The sequence below is a fragment of the Myodes glareolus genome, chromosome 25 (assembly GCF_982192425.1).
Source record: "Myodes glareolus chromosome 25, mMyoGla1.1, whole genome shotgun sequence".
Lineage (NCBI taxonomy): Eukaryota > Metazoa > Chordata > Mammalia > Rodentia > Cricetidae > Myodes > Myodes glareolus.
Window position 1 is genome coordinate 28,107,932 of NC_142050.1, and position 13,830 is coordinate 28,121,761.

General features: G+C 42.5%; 1 protein-coding gene across 2 annotated transcripts in view; it reads right to left on the reverse strand.

The window, feature by feature from the left end:
• Nucleotides 1-13,830, reverse strand: part of Ube2h (ubiquitin conjugating enzyme E2 H) — an 87,391-nt gene that overhangs the window by 12,044 nt on the left and 61,517 nt on the right. Inside the window, exon 5 of one of the 2 annotated variants that reach the window (XM_085683782.2) lies at nt 13,254-13,306. The exons of the other annotated variant lie outside the window; for it this stretch is intronic. Coding sequence (XP_085539908.1) covers nt 13,254-13,306 — 53 coding nt within the window. The remainder of the gene's footprint in view (nt 1-13,253; nt 13,307-13,830) is intronic. 2 annotated transcript variants of the gene reach the window in all.

A 13,830-nucleotide genomic window follows, 5' to 3' on the forward strand; every position in this document is an offset into this window, starting at 1 on the left:
TTTGACAGAGAATGTCTAGGCTGCCTCTGCAGCTACTTCATTGCAGCAATGTGCTTATTCTCAAGTCCCTCGGCACAGCAAATAGCCCATGCTGCTCACAGAGAGCTGGGGACATCCACTGCCACGTTTTTATGACAGGAGCCACTGAAACATTCCCACCAAACAACAACAAAACCTTGTAAAAATAAAGTCTAAGTTCTGTTCTTTTTGATGTTCAGAAGGGTTTTGGGGCTAGAGAAATACTGCAGACCGTCTATTATATAACCAGGTTTGGCAATGTCCCAGGAAGAGATTTAACAAACTTTCCTACTACTTTCAAGTTTCCTCAAGCTACCAATAAGTAGCTCTGCCAATGTGTTTGCTCCAAACAGATAAAAGAACCCTTAATTACTGGTTCTTCCTTCCTGTGTTAACACAGTTCTGATCCACTGTTACAGAGGTAAAGCAGAAAACAACACAGGAAAAGTTCACATTAGCTGTGGGTGGAGGGGACACCCGCTCTGGACAGCAGTGACAAGGCAGAGAAACAGTCTGTGCACAAGCTGTGCAGACTCTCCATTCCAGGTAAGACAGAGGCTCGGAATGGGAACTCCGTAACAGAGCACTAGGAAGGCTGTGGGCACCAAAACAAACAAAAACCCAAAACATAAAGGCACAGGCAGAGAAGATCCAAACTACAAACTAAGATATAAAGACAGCAAATCCCAGCACTTGGGAGGCAGAGGCAAGTGGATATCCTGAGTTCGAGAACAGCATGATTGATGTACAGAGTGAGTTCCAGGGCAGACAGAGCTACACAGAGAAACCCTGTATGAAAAACAAAAATAAGTGGGACTGGAGAGATGGTTCAGTGTCCAGAGTTCAATTCCCCCGCGACCACATAGTAGCTCACAACCATCTGTAATGAGATCTGGTGCCCTCTTCTGGTCTGCTATCATATATGCAGGCAGAAAACTGTACGCATAACAAGTAAATAAATCTTAAAAAAGAAAAACAAAAAAAGGAGATTAATAAATAAAATAATGACAGACATCTTAGGAAAAATTCACAATGAACTCTGTAGCTCAGTCTGGCACCAAACTCTTGAATGTCGAGATTGTGAACATCCTTTCTCAGAATGAATTTCTTTCCTAGACTATTTTTTTAAAGTATTAGGTTAAAAAATCTTTAGAGGTTTCTTCATACATGCTACAAGTCTGTATACACGCACAGTCAGGAAATTCTGGTCCATGCATTGCTTGTCTCCAAAGTCCAAGCAGGAAGGGAGTGGGTATCTGTGTGTGGTGCTGAAGAGGCTCTAGCTGACAAGCCTTCCCGAAGCCTTTTTTTCCCTTCCTGAGTCAGGCTTTCCCTACTTAGCTCTGGCTGGCCTGGGCAGAAAAGTGCTGTCTCTGCCTCTCGAGTACTAGAGATTAAAAGGTGTGTGCCACATGTCTGGCTCCTGAACCCCCTTTTCATCACATTTTCCTGCATACTGTGGACACTACCTCCTCCAGGAGAGGCATTCCAAAACACAGGCAAGACTATGGATCTATTTTAGAAGCATTAAGGGGCTGTCTCAGGAGAACACATAGGAGCAACCATCACCAGATGCACTGTGGGTATTTGGCTTTGTAAATTTCATTAGGCTGTACCACCTTCATCAAAAGGGATATTTGCTCCTCAGTAATGATAAATGGATGAATGTAGTGGTATTTTATTTGTGATTTAATAAATAAAACTTGTCTGAAGATCAGAGTGCAGAGATAAGCCACTAGATAGCCACAGAGGATAGGTAGTGGTGGTATACACCTTTAATCCCCATTTAATCCCCAGCACTGGGAAGACAGAGGCAGACAGGTCTCTGTGAGTTCAAGGTCACCCTGGGTTATACAAGATTAAATCTGTCTAAAAGAGAAACAGAGCTCACACAAAGGTAATGCCAGCACTTGTGATCACATACCTTTAATCCTAGCACTAGGAAGGTGGAGACAGGAGTGATACTGCTGGGCAGGGAGAGGAATACATGGTGGGAGGAGACGGGAGCTCAGATGCAGTCTGAGGATTCAGTCCAAGGATTTGTGGAGACAGGATCACCCTTTCGGTGAGAGGTAGAGGTAAGAGCTAGTGGCTTGGCTGTTCTGCTTCTCTGATCTCCAACACTAACCCTTATATCTGGCTCTGGGTTTTTATTACTAACACCAATTATAATTTGTACAGGTAATCCACCATCTCAGATACCAGCCCCACGGACTTTTGGGTAGAGCACATTGCTAGTGGGAGCGGCGTCAGTGGAGGTTCCTGTTGGTCAGGAGAGCGCTGGTCTAGCTTTGACATCAAGCCTCCAGTGGCGCACTCCCTGTGCAAGCCTCTGTGAGCCACTCAGACCACAAGGCCTCAGCCACCAGACAACCCTATACTGCAGAGAACTTGCAGTTATGGGTGAGAAAAACCTGATGAGGGGGCTATAAAAGTAGCAGACATCCTCTGGAATAAAATTTAGTAAAGTTAGTCAGGAATATTCTTAAGTAGGTAGTCTGACTTAAAAACAATTAAAGTAACATTCTCTACAATAAATGTTGCTGGAGCAACCCACCACAGACCTACAGCACCTGCGCACCACACACTAATAAACGGTAACTGCATCATGAGGACTGGGTCATGCCTCACAACCGCTAACAGATGAATTCAAGAGTGTGCTGTAATTGGTGGCCCAAGCCTGTGAACTCAGGAGGAAGAGGCAGGAGGACTTTACGTTCAAGGCCAGTCTGTGTTACACAGCGAGATCCTGCCTCAAAATGAAGAGCAAAAACCAGATACAGTTATGGGAGGGGTAGAAAAGAGAGGGAGACTAAGACTGTGTGTAGATGAAATAGAAGATCTGCTCTCATGAGTTAGACATGTGCTCGTGTTTGCTGTGAAATCTGACAGAATGTCTATGCAGATAAAACCTAAACAAAGGAATTAGCAGGAATTAAGAATTTTAACATGCATGATATGTTTAGTGAATTTGACTTACTATTTTGGCTTTTCAGTATTTTGTTCTATGGGAAAGGGCAATAGCAAAGATGTAGCACCCTAAAACTTGGAGAACGCTAACATGTTCTAAGTGTCAGGTCACCAATCTGAACATAGGAACCAATTGCATGAATGTATGACGCATATTATTTATTTACTTACATATTTATTGTGACATTGGAGAGGGAACCCAGGGCTTTGCACACAATAAGTATTTTCCCAATGAGAAATATCTCTAGCATATGGACCATTTTAAAAGCATTTTAGGATGAAAATAGTAGTGTGTTCCTTTAATCTCAGTACTTGGAAGGCAGAGGCATGTGGATGTCTTTGAGTCTGAGTCCACACTGGTTTATACAGTGAGCCTACTAATACTAGGCCAGTCAAGGGTCCATAGTAAGCCTCTGTCATAAAATTGGGGCTGAAGGGATGGTTCAGTGGTTAAGAGCACTGGTGGCTCTTCTCAAGGACCTGGGTTTGATTCCCAGCACCCACATGGTGGCTCACAACTGTCTGTACCTTCAGTTCCTGGGGATCTGATGTCCTCTTCTGGCCTCAGAGGGCACTAGGCAAGCATGTGGTACAAAGACATACTATAGGCAAAACATTCATCCATATAAAATAAAAATAAATTTTAAAATGAAAATAAAGTTATCTAAACTCGTAAACATATAAAATCCTTTACCGTTAATTGCTTAACTGTAGTTCCTTCCCCAATGTACACAAACTGAGGCTGATCTAAAAACCTGCACACCCTATACATCTCAGGTGAGGTATGTAGAAGACAATGCTCACTGCCTAGTCAATCTCAAACACTTCTCACCACACTGGGTGGCTTTTAGGTCACTGTAGTTCAAACCTGACATAACCTTGCTTATCTCACACTAAGAGTTGTAATTAACCTTCCTGAAATGAAGGTTAGTTAATCTGTAATCAATCAGCCAGTGGGATTACACCAAGTTTGTTATCAAAACTTAACTACTGTCACAGCCCGCGTGGCTTAACGGTTAAGCACTGCGCACTCCACCGCAGGGATCCGTGTTCAAATCCCCAGTCCAGAGGTCCAGCAAACACTCCGTCTTAATTTTCAAAAATTAAAAAAGATAAAAAAAATAAAAAAACCTTAACTACTAGGCAATAATTTAGCTGTTAAAGTAAGGGGGGGATAAAGGCAGGCCTGATTGTTCCAGCACTTGGGAGGCAGAGGCAGGTGGATCTCTTGTGACTTTGAGGCCAGCCTGGTCTACAGAGCGAGTTTTAGAACACTTACAGCTACAGAGGAAAGCCCATCTCGGAAAACAAAAACAAAAGGGAAAAATGTTACCTACGTATCATAAACACGAAAACCAAATCAGGGCTACCTGTCTACATATTTAAGAACTAAAGTTGGACCCTGTAACTACAGAGCCAAGAAACAGGTCATCTTTGTGAGTCCTTTTTTGCCTGGCTCATGATCCACAACCCACAAATCCTGGTTACTACCTGGTCTAAAGCTTGTCCCCAGTGAATGTGGCATCTAATCTACTAAATTCTTCAATCTAACAACTCTTATCATTTTCCTAAAATAACTGCTTTCTGGTCTACAAATACGACTTCCAAAGAGTTCTAACCCATAAAGAAGGCTGGTCATGGAGTTAGCTATATCCTGTCAAAGCCAGCAAATCCAAACCTCACAAACTTCTCTGTGTTAACAGGTGCCATTTCTCTCATGTTCTGACAAGAAGCTGCTCTACTTGGCCTCTTGCTATGAGGCTACACATATGGAGGCAACACTGAGTTTTTGTGCCCCACCAGTAATAAGGATACACACACAAAGGAGGGCATGGCAGCGCACTTTCTCTGTGAGTTCAAGGTTAGCCTGGTCTACAAAGTGAATCCCATGACAGCCAGAGCTGTTTTCACAGGGAAACCCTGTCTCAAAAACCAAAAATAAATAAAGACAGACAGAGAGCCCACAGAAACCCGTCAGTGCAGTCACACTAAAACATCTACAAACAGCTGGGCATGATGCTCAATGTGCCACCTAAGCACTTTATTAGAGCCAGCCTGGGCTTCACAGCAAGGCCCTGTCTCAAAACCACTTCAAACAAAAACAGAATCTAGAAAGAACAGACAGGAGTGACAAAAGCATTATTAGTTAAACTGTTTTCAGGCAATGTTTTGCTACGTAAATAAGACTCACCTGGAATTTGCAATCTTTCTGCCCTGGCTGCCCAACTGTTATAATTACAAATTTGGTCTCTTAGCACACCTCATAAAAGGGTTTCCTATTGTTTGTGCAGGGCATCAGATTCAGGGCCTTATGCACAGCTAGCAGAGGACTCTACCACTGAGCTACATAACTCCACAAAACATGACTGACATAATTATCTTTAGCCAAAATATGAATTTGAAAAAAGTATCTGAAAAGGAGATAACTATTTAGAAATTTGCTCTACCCCCCACGCCTGATAAAATTAACTTTGTTTCTCTTGCCTAGTCTCCAAGCCATTCCTTCTTCCACAGCCAATCCTAATTATTTATTACAATGTCCAGGTGACTCTAGGGAAGTTAACAGTCAATGTTGATTTTCAGTTTCAATAAAAGCTTGTTCCAGGTTAGCAATTTTCAGGGTAAGAATTGTAAATGGCCCAATTCTATAAGAAAGCAGTCTTTCACCCCACTTGTCCACAACTTGATCCATAATATAATTCATCAGATAGAGCGATACAATGAAGGGGGCAAGGGTCAAACTCACTCAAGACTAAAGCTGTATTGCAGTTAAGAAGTCTCAGCCTCAGGAGTGGGGAGTGATAGGGGAAGTACACAAAGAATGTATCAAAAAAATTTTTTTTCAAACTAATAAATAGAAGGCGTGGTGGTTTGAATGAAAATGGCCCCCAAATGGACAGCTACTATTAGGAGGTGTGATTAGCCTTACTGGAGTAGTGTGATCTTGTTTGGAAGAAGAGTATTAGTACTGTCTGTGGATGTGGTCCTTGAGGTCTCATATGCTCAAACCACGCCCAGTGAGTCAGTTTACTTCCTGTTGCCTACAAATCATGATGTAGGGACACCTGGCTACTTCTTCAGCACCATGTGTGCCTGCACACCACCATGTCCCACCATGATGATAATGGACTGAATCTCTGAACTATAAACCAGCTCCAATCAAATGTTTTCCTTTATAAGAGTTGCCATGATCACAGTGTCTAGTCACAGCACTACAAACCCTAAGACAGAAGTAGAGCTTTAAAAGAATACATGGTTACAGGGGACTGAGCCATAGCTCAATGGCTAAGAGGGCTCACGCTCACTGTGAAGTGACAAGAGCTCGGTCCCCAGTATCTACACCTGGGAGCTCACACACTGAGGAGCTCACAGCTTCCTGTAACTGAGCTCCAGAGATGTGATGCCCTCTCTTCTGGCCTCTCTGGATACAAGTCTGTAGTAGGAGGCCACTTGTTTGTTCCCAGCTGTTCAGCCCCAAAATAATCACATGGAAGCCATATTTATTTGCAATACTGTTTGGCCAATAGCTTAAGCATATTTCTGGCTAACTCTCATATCCTAAATTATCCCATCCCCATTCATCTGTGTATTGCCACATGGCTGTGACTAATTACCGGCAAGATTCCTACCAGTGACTGTCTCTGGCGCGGCTACATGACTTCTCTCCACTCCACCCTTTTTTCTCCCAGCACTCACTTTAGTTTTCCCCGCCTAGCTCTACTCTACTCTATCAGGCCAAGCCAGTTAATTAACCAATGGTATTCACAGTAAACAGAGGGGAATCCCAAATCACATGTATGCATATATGAAGACACAAGAATACCCATAAACAAACAAAAATAAATCTTTAAAAATTTTTAAAAGCAATCCATGGCTTAATGAACTTTCCCCATCACTTACTTCTTTGTAGATTTATTATTCTATTTATATACATGCATATTTCTGTGTGAATGACTGCTGCCTTGGAATGGGTACCCTCATTCCAAAGCCAGAAGGAGGTCAGATCCTGCCTTAGTTGGGGTTTCTATTGCTGTGATAAAACATGAACAATCCCAATCCATCATGAAGGGAAGTCGGGGCAAGAATCCCAAGAACTGGGGCTGGAGAGATGGCTCAGAGGTTAAGAGCATTGCCTGCTCTTCCAAAGGTCCTGAGTTCAATTACCAGCAACCACATGGTGGCTCACAACCATCTGTAATGAGGTCTGGTGCCCTCTTCTGGCCTGCAGACACACACATGAATCCCAAGAACTGAAGCAGACACTAGGAGGACACTGCTTAGCCTGCTCAGGGTGCTGTGCCTCCTACATCAGTCATTTTTATTTTTTTCTCCCTCTAAGACAGGGTTTCTCTGTGTAGCCCTGGCTCTCCTGGAACTCACTATGTAGACCAGGCTGGCCTCACAGAGAGATCTAACTGCCTCTGCCTCCCAAGTGCTGGGATTAAAGGTGTGTCCCACTATGCCTGGCTCTACATCAATCAACCATTAACCAAGAAAATGCCTGAAAAAGGTGGGGGGTGAAAGGAGTGGTGGTGCACGCTTTAATCCCAGCACTCAGGAGGCAGAGACAGACAGATCGGAGTTTGAGGCCAGTCTGGTGTATAGAGGGAGGTTCCAGGATAGCTAGGATTGCACAGAAACACTGACTCAAAAAACCAAAACATCAAAAAAATATCTAAGGTTCATCTCATGGAAGCATTTGATTATGGTTCTGAGATAACTCCAGCTTGTATCAAATTGATCTCCCCATCCCCAATAAACAAAACACCAACACAAATCCTTAGAGCTTGTAGGGTACCTGATGTGGATACTAGAAACAAACTCTGGGTGTACACCAAGTAAGCTTAACCGGTGAGCCATCCCTCTCCAGACTCTCCATCAATTCTTAAATTTCATTTGTCTTTGACCCTGAAATCCAGAACCCCTTGGCTGCAGTGCTTCTCTCACGGATGTCTACAAGAGCAGGAAGGGCTGTGAGAAAAGGTGCTGTTGTGCTACAAGCCAAGTCATCGGCTATTTTCTCTTAATGTTATTAAGAGCACATCAGATAACTACAAGACCAGATAAATGCTAGAGAACTTCAAACTGGTGACATCATCTTTACAGAAGTAACCATATTACCCACTGTAATTAATTCTCTTGCAACATTAAGTAATATAAAATCACTTGGTGATTAAATTATGATCATTCCAATTTGGAACTTCTGAACCAACAAGATTCATGTATACTTGGCAAAGAGACATGAAAACAGAAGCAATGTGCCAATCATATAGGCTGCCAGTAATTGGCTTTATTTGGCAAAGAGGATGAAGGACTAAATTTACTGCTAGCATGAACAATGCTTAATACTCTGCTATGGCAAGCACAGATCTTCAACTTCAGCTGAAACTGCTATTCTAAACACACCGCCCACTGTACTGCACATGCCCTGGCACACTGAATGGCAGCTGCCTTTCTGCCAGTTTCCTCCCTGCTTCTCTCCATGCCCAGGCTAGCCCTTTGCTTTTCAGTGGTGTGCTCATGCTAACAAGTCATCTTTCCCTTACTATTTAGTCTTATATTAGAAGAATTTTTGGAGTCTTTGTACTAACTCTTTCTCTTTTTCTGAGACAGGGTTTCTCTGTGTAGCTTTAGCTGTCCTGGAACTCACTTTGTAGACCAGGCTAGATCTCAAGAGATCTATGACACCCCACCCCTTCTCAAGTGCTGAGATTAAAGGTGTGCACCACACCACTGCCTGTCACACCACCGCACCGGCTGAGCCCTCTAAAGAATTACAGCCAGAGGTGGATTGACTCAGGACTCACCAATTTTGTAGTAACCCTCGACGAGAGAGACTTTATCAGACTGCAATGAAGGTTCAGTTCTCAGTCATATAAATGCTAAAAAGTTGCACAAAACCTTCATTGGCACTCGACCAACTCTACCAGTACCTGACACACGTTGAATCTTCCAGAGGAATAGTTTTGTTCAGGGCAAATGTCAGAGCAATTTTCTCATGCTCATTTTATCTTGACTACAGTCTTCAGTATTTATTTTCCTGTACTTAGTTTAGTCACACTGGTTTCTACTCCTTTTTTACAGCTTCTAACAGGAATTAAAAGTGCTGCAGACAGATGAAAGCACACGACCACACCGAGGCTGGAGAGAGGGCTCAGCGGGTAGAGCACTGACTGCTCTTTCTGGGAACCCAGGTTCTGTTCTCAGCACCTGCAGGGTGCCTCACTGTCTGTTAACTCCAGTTCCAGGAGATCTGACACCTTCTGATCTCTGCAGGCACTGCACACACACAGTGCTGACACATACATGCAGGCCAAACACCTATACATATAACATAAATCTCAAAATTTTTAAAAGTTGTACAAAGCACTGCTCAAATAGCCACCATCTGATAAATACATCAATAAAATGTGCTAACAACAAAATATTATTTAGTCATGAAAAGATTTTGATACACATAACCGGGATGAGCCTTCTAAGACTATGCAAACTGAAAGGAGCCATCATAAAAGGGCACATAGTTGAGAAGCAATGTTCAGAGCAGGTAAATCTAGAAACATAAAAGTAGACTGACGGTTCTCTAGGGCTGTGGCGTGTGCATGCACGCGTGTGTGTGTAGCTAACAAGCATCTTTCTACCGGGGATGGTAGTGATAGCCTGCATATAACTGGTAAGTTTTCTGGACAGTTGTATAGAAGTTGGTGAAACTGAATCGATCTTACTTGAGTTAACTGGAACCCAGCTGTCATATTTCGCTACACACATTTCTAAAACGTGAATGCAGCTTAAGAAAACACATCATTGCATCAAATAGTTCAGGCAGCATGAGAGGAATGTACCATCTATCCACACTTATATATATGTACACACACACCCCATCTATCCACACTTACATATATGTACACACACACCCCATCTATCCACACTTACATATATGTGCACACACACACACACACACACACAATCACAAGCTGGTTGCCTCGTCTTTTTAGTTTAAAGACTAGTTGAAGCTTACTGTACAGCAGGCACGGTTACAGGAGCATGTGTGTAAGAATACCACACAAGTCCCTCCCTTATTATTCCGCTTCCTACAACTGTGGAACTGACCCCGTATGGAGGGAGGGGATGAAAAAACGTAATCTTTTGGAACAAGCAACAACCAAAATCAAAAATATAATGAACCCAAAGATCTCAACAGTACCTGTCTGTGCTGCGCTGTGAACTTTACTGCAGCCCTAGTTCTGAACACGAATGTGCATTCTGCACTGCATATGCATCATGCTATAACATGTCAATGAATGCTGCCTCAGACACCTCAGCTCAGGCCTGAGACTTCAGTTTGTCAATAACTGTCATGTTTTTACTATGAAAGTTTTCTGCTCTTATACAAAAAGGGCTTAAGTATAAAAAATACTTTTAATATTTCTATCATTTTCCTCTGCATGGAAGTATCAAGTTAGAAGTTCTAACATCTTTTGAAATGTTCCTAAACATATCTGTCATCTTGTATTATATATTAATCAAGGTAGCCCTTTCAGTATTGACCATTATCAATCAACTCTAAAAACAATCAAGATACTTTATACTTAGTAGTATTAAATATTCAGCCAATATTTAATTGTTTAAAAATACACAAATTCCTGATCAGTAGTGGGATCGCGCCTGTGAATAGTCACTGCACTTCAGCCTGGGCAACATAGCGAGACCCTGTCTCTATAAAACAAAAAACAAAACAAACAAACACAAATTCATCAATTTTCATTAGCATGCAAGTTTGCTTTCATTTTTAATAAATGGTAAAATCATATACATGCCAAAAATTGTTTTAAAATAAGTGTCTTTGTGGTTTGTTACCAGTAGATGTTTAATTTGTATATGTGTTGTATATGCCTATATATCCAGGGTCAAAAGAAATTTCTTAGACTAGGGACTAGAGAAATAATAATAATAATAATAATAATAATAATAATAATAATAATAATAAAGCCAGTCAGTAGCAGCCCTGGGCTTGGTTCAGCACCTACATGGCTGCTTAAAGTTATTTGACCTCTCCTGGCTTCCATAGGCTCTGAGCACACAGGCGGTACATAAGCTTACCCTTAAACATAAAAAAGAAATCTTTAAGATCAGACGACTATTTTGTGAATTTTTCTTAAAGATCCAATTTGTAGACTTCTAAATATAACAGCACAGAGGAAAAAAAACCCAACAACAATAAAAACAAAGTTTTTCTAGAACTAAAGGGGGCTGCAAATGGACAACATTTATGAAGTCCTGCTCTAATGGAGCTTACACCAGTAGATCAATAAACACAAAACAAAACCAAGGCTCTATGATGGGCTGCCTAGGAAAGCAAGCATCTCTGAGAAAACAGTGCCTGAGGTTGAGAAACGGTGAAGAAAGGAACAGACACAAAGGGACAGAATTCAACAGAGAAAATACTTCTTGAATGTATGATCAGGAAGAAAGGGATGATCCGCGAGCTGTTGGCAACTAACCATCCTTTCCTGTTCCTCTCTCCAGCTCCTCCCATAGAACCCCTCCTTGTCTTCTCAAGTCTTTTTTCCTCTCTTTTCTTTTGAGAAAAAGGTCTCTTGACTGGGCCGACTTCAACCTTAGCTCTGGGACTAAAGGTATGCACCTCCATTCGCAGCTCTGACAAGTCTTTAAGGAAACCGTCTCTGACAATGCAGCTTCAAGTGACCTTTCCCTTCTCTTCTTGTGCCTTTAGCAACTCTCAGCTATTAGTCATTCTTCTAACTCTTTTTAGTGAGAGACTTGTGATAACTAAAAGTCCCAGGACTTAAAGACAAATCAGACACACCCCCAACAGTCCCTAAGGTAGATAACAATCTAGCAGAGCAAAACAATTTAAAGGTACACACAAAAACAAAACCAAGTCAAAGTGGGATGGATGCAGGAACAGTAAGATGGATTCCGAGATTACTGACAGCAGACACTTGCAGGAAAGGTTCATGCGGTAGGAATACCAGAGAAGGGAGTGTCTATTTAATTACGACTGTGGATCTAGACTTGTGGGTAAAAATAAAACATTTATTTTGTTTTAGTATTACTGATTCACTTTAAATAGACTTTTAATTATTTCAGCTCCCCAAGCAGGTATCAAGCCAAGGGAACCAAAAGCTTGCTACTTACTCCTCCTGCCTTTGGGATATTCAACACAGTAGTTTGCAGAGCTGACTCAGTCAGCTGTTCATTTGTTACAGTGGATCAGTCTCAACTTTCAGAACTGAGTGGTGACTAAGAGATCCTTAGAATGCCCACCACAGCATGTTTCAGAATACACCCACAGAAAGTCATTTGTATATGTCCATACCTTTAATTTGGAATCTTATAAATTGTACTAGTTTTTTTGTTTTTGTTTTTAATTTTCCAGTAAGTCTTCCTGTGTAGCCAGCGATGCCCTCAAATTTCTTCCTGCCTCAGCTTCCTAAGTACTGGAGTTGTGGGTACAGGTCACAACAAGTGGCCCACAGAATTTTTGTTTTTAAAATTTAATGTTTAAAATTACACCTATTTGTTGCGAAGGTGGGGCAGTATATTCCCATGAATGCAGATACCTGAGGCCAGAGGCATCAGATCTCCCAGAGCTGAAGTTACAGGCAATTGCCAGTAGCTTGACATGGGTACAGGAAACTGAACTGACTCCAAAGCAAGAGCAGATCACAGAGATCCGCCTGCCTCTGCCCCGAGTGCCGAGATTAAAAGCGTTCACCACCACCGCCCGGCATCGTTAAGCCATTCTTGAGCCATCTCTTCAGCCCTTCATTAACTTATTTTAAATTTGCATCACTAAACTGAAGCTTGTGCTTCGGACTGTTTCTGTTTCCATTTTCATGGGTGTCTGTGTATAGTGTGCACATATTCCTTCTACTTTAGTCACTGAGGCAGGTCTCTCAATCAAACCAGAGGTTCCCATGTCAGCTGGCCAACTTGCACAGGGAATCCCGTCTTTGACTTGAGAGACTACAGCTACAGACAGGTCCATGCCCACCTGGCATTTTCCTGAGTTCTGGGATCCAGATCCAGTCCTCGTGTTTGTGCTGCAAACACTTTTAACCACTGAGCCATTTCCCTAATCACCCCCCATTTTTCCCCAATTGAGTAAACCTTCCCACTCAGCCCCTCAAAATTCTTTCCCATTCCCAACACAACATTATTAGCCACTGAAGAAAAGTCAAACAACATTCTTTTGAGGCAATATGCCAAAGTACCTCCAAAAAATATTCCACGGCCAAACTCACCATAAAGAGCTGTCCAAGTTTGATTAATTACATCTAGACACACAGTTCCTGACCTGAAACAGATGGAAAAAAAATGGCACTTTTAAAAACTTAGAAATCTAGTGGCATGTTTCTGGCAGCTAATTTTTATCACAAACACTCAGCAGCATCCTTTAAGATGTAGCCGGGATGTGGAGACGAGGAGCACAGGTGTTACAACGGGGATGTGGAAACGAGAAGCACAGGTGTTACAGCGGGGATGTGGAGATGAGAAGCACAGGTGTTACAACGGGGATGTGGAGATGAGAAGCACAGGTGTTACAGGGGGATGTGGAGATGAGAAGCACAGGTGTTACAGCGGGGATGTGGAGATGAGAAGCACAGGTGTTACAACGGGGATGTGGAGATGAGAAGCACAGGTGTTACAGGGGGATGTGGAGATGAGAAGCACAGGTGTCACAGCGGGGATGTGGAGACGAGAAGCACAGGTGTCACAGCGGGGATGTGGAGATGAGAAGCACAGGTGTCACAGCGGGGATGTGGAGATGAGAAGCACAGGTGTCACAGCGGGGATGTGGAGATGAGAAGCACAGGTGTT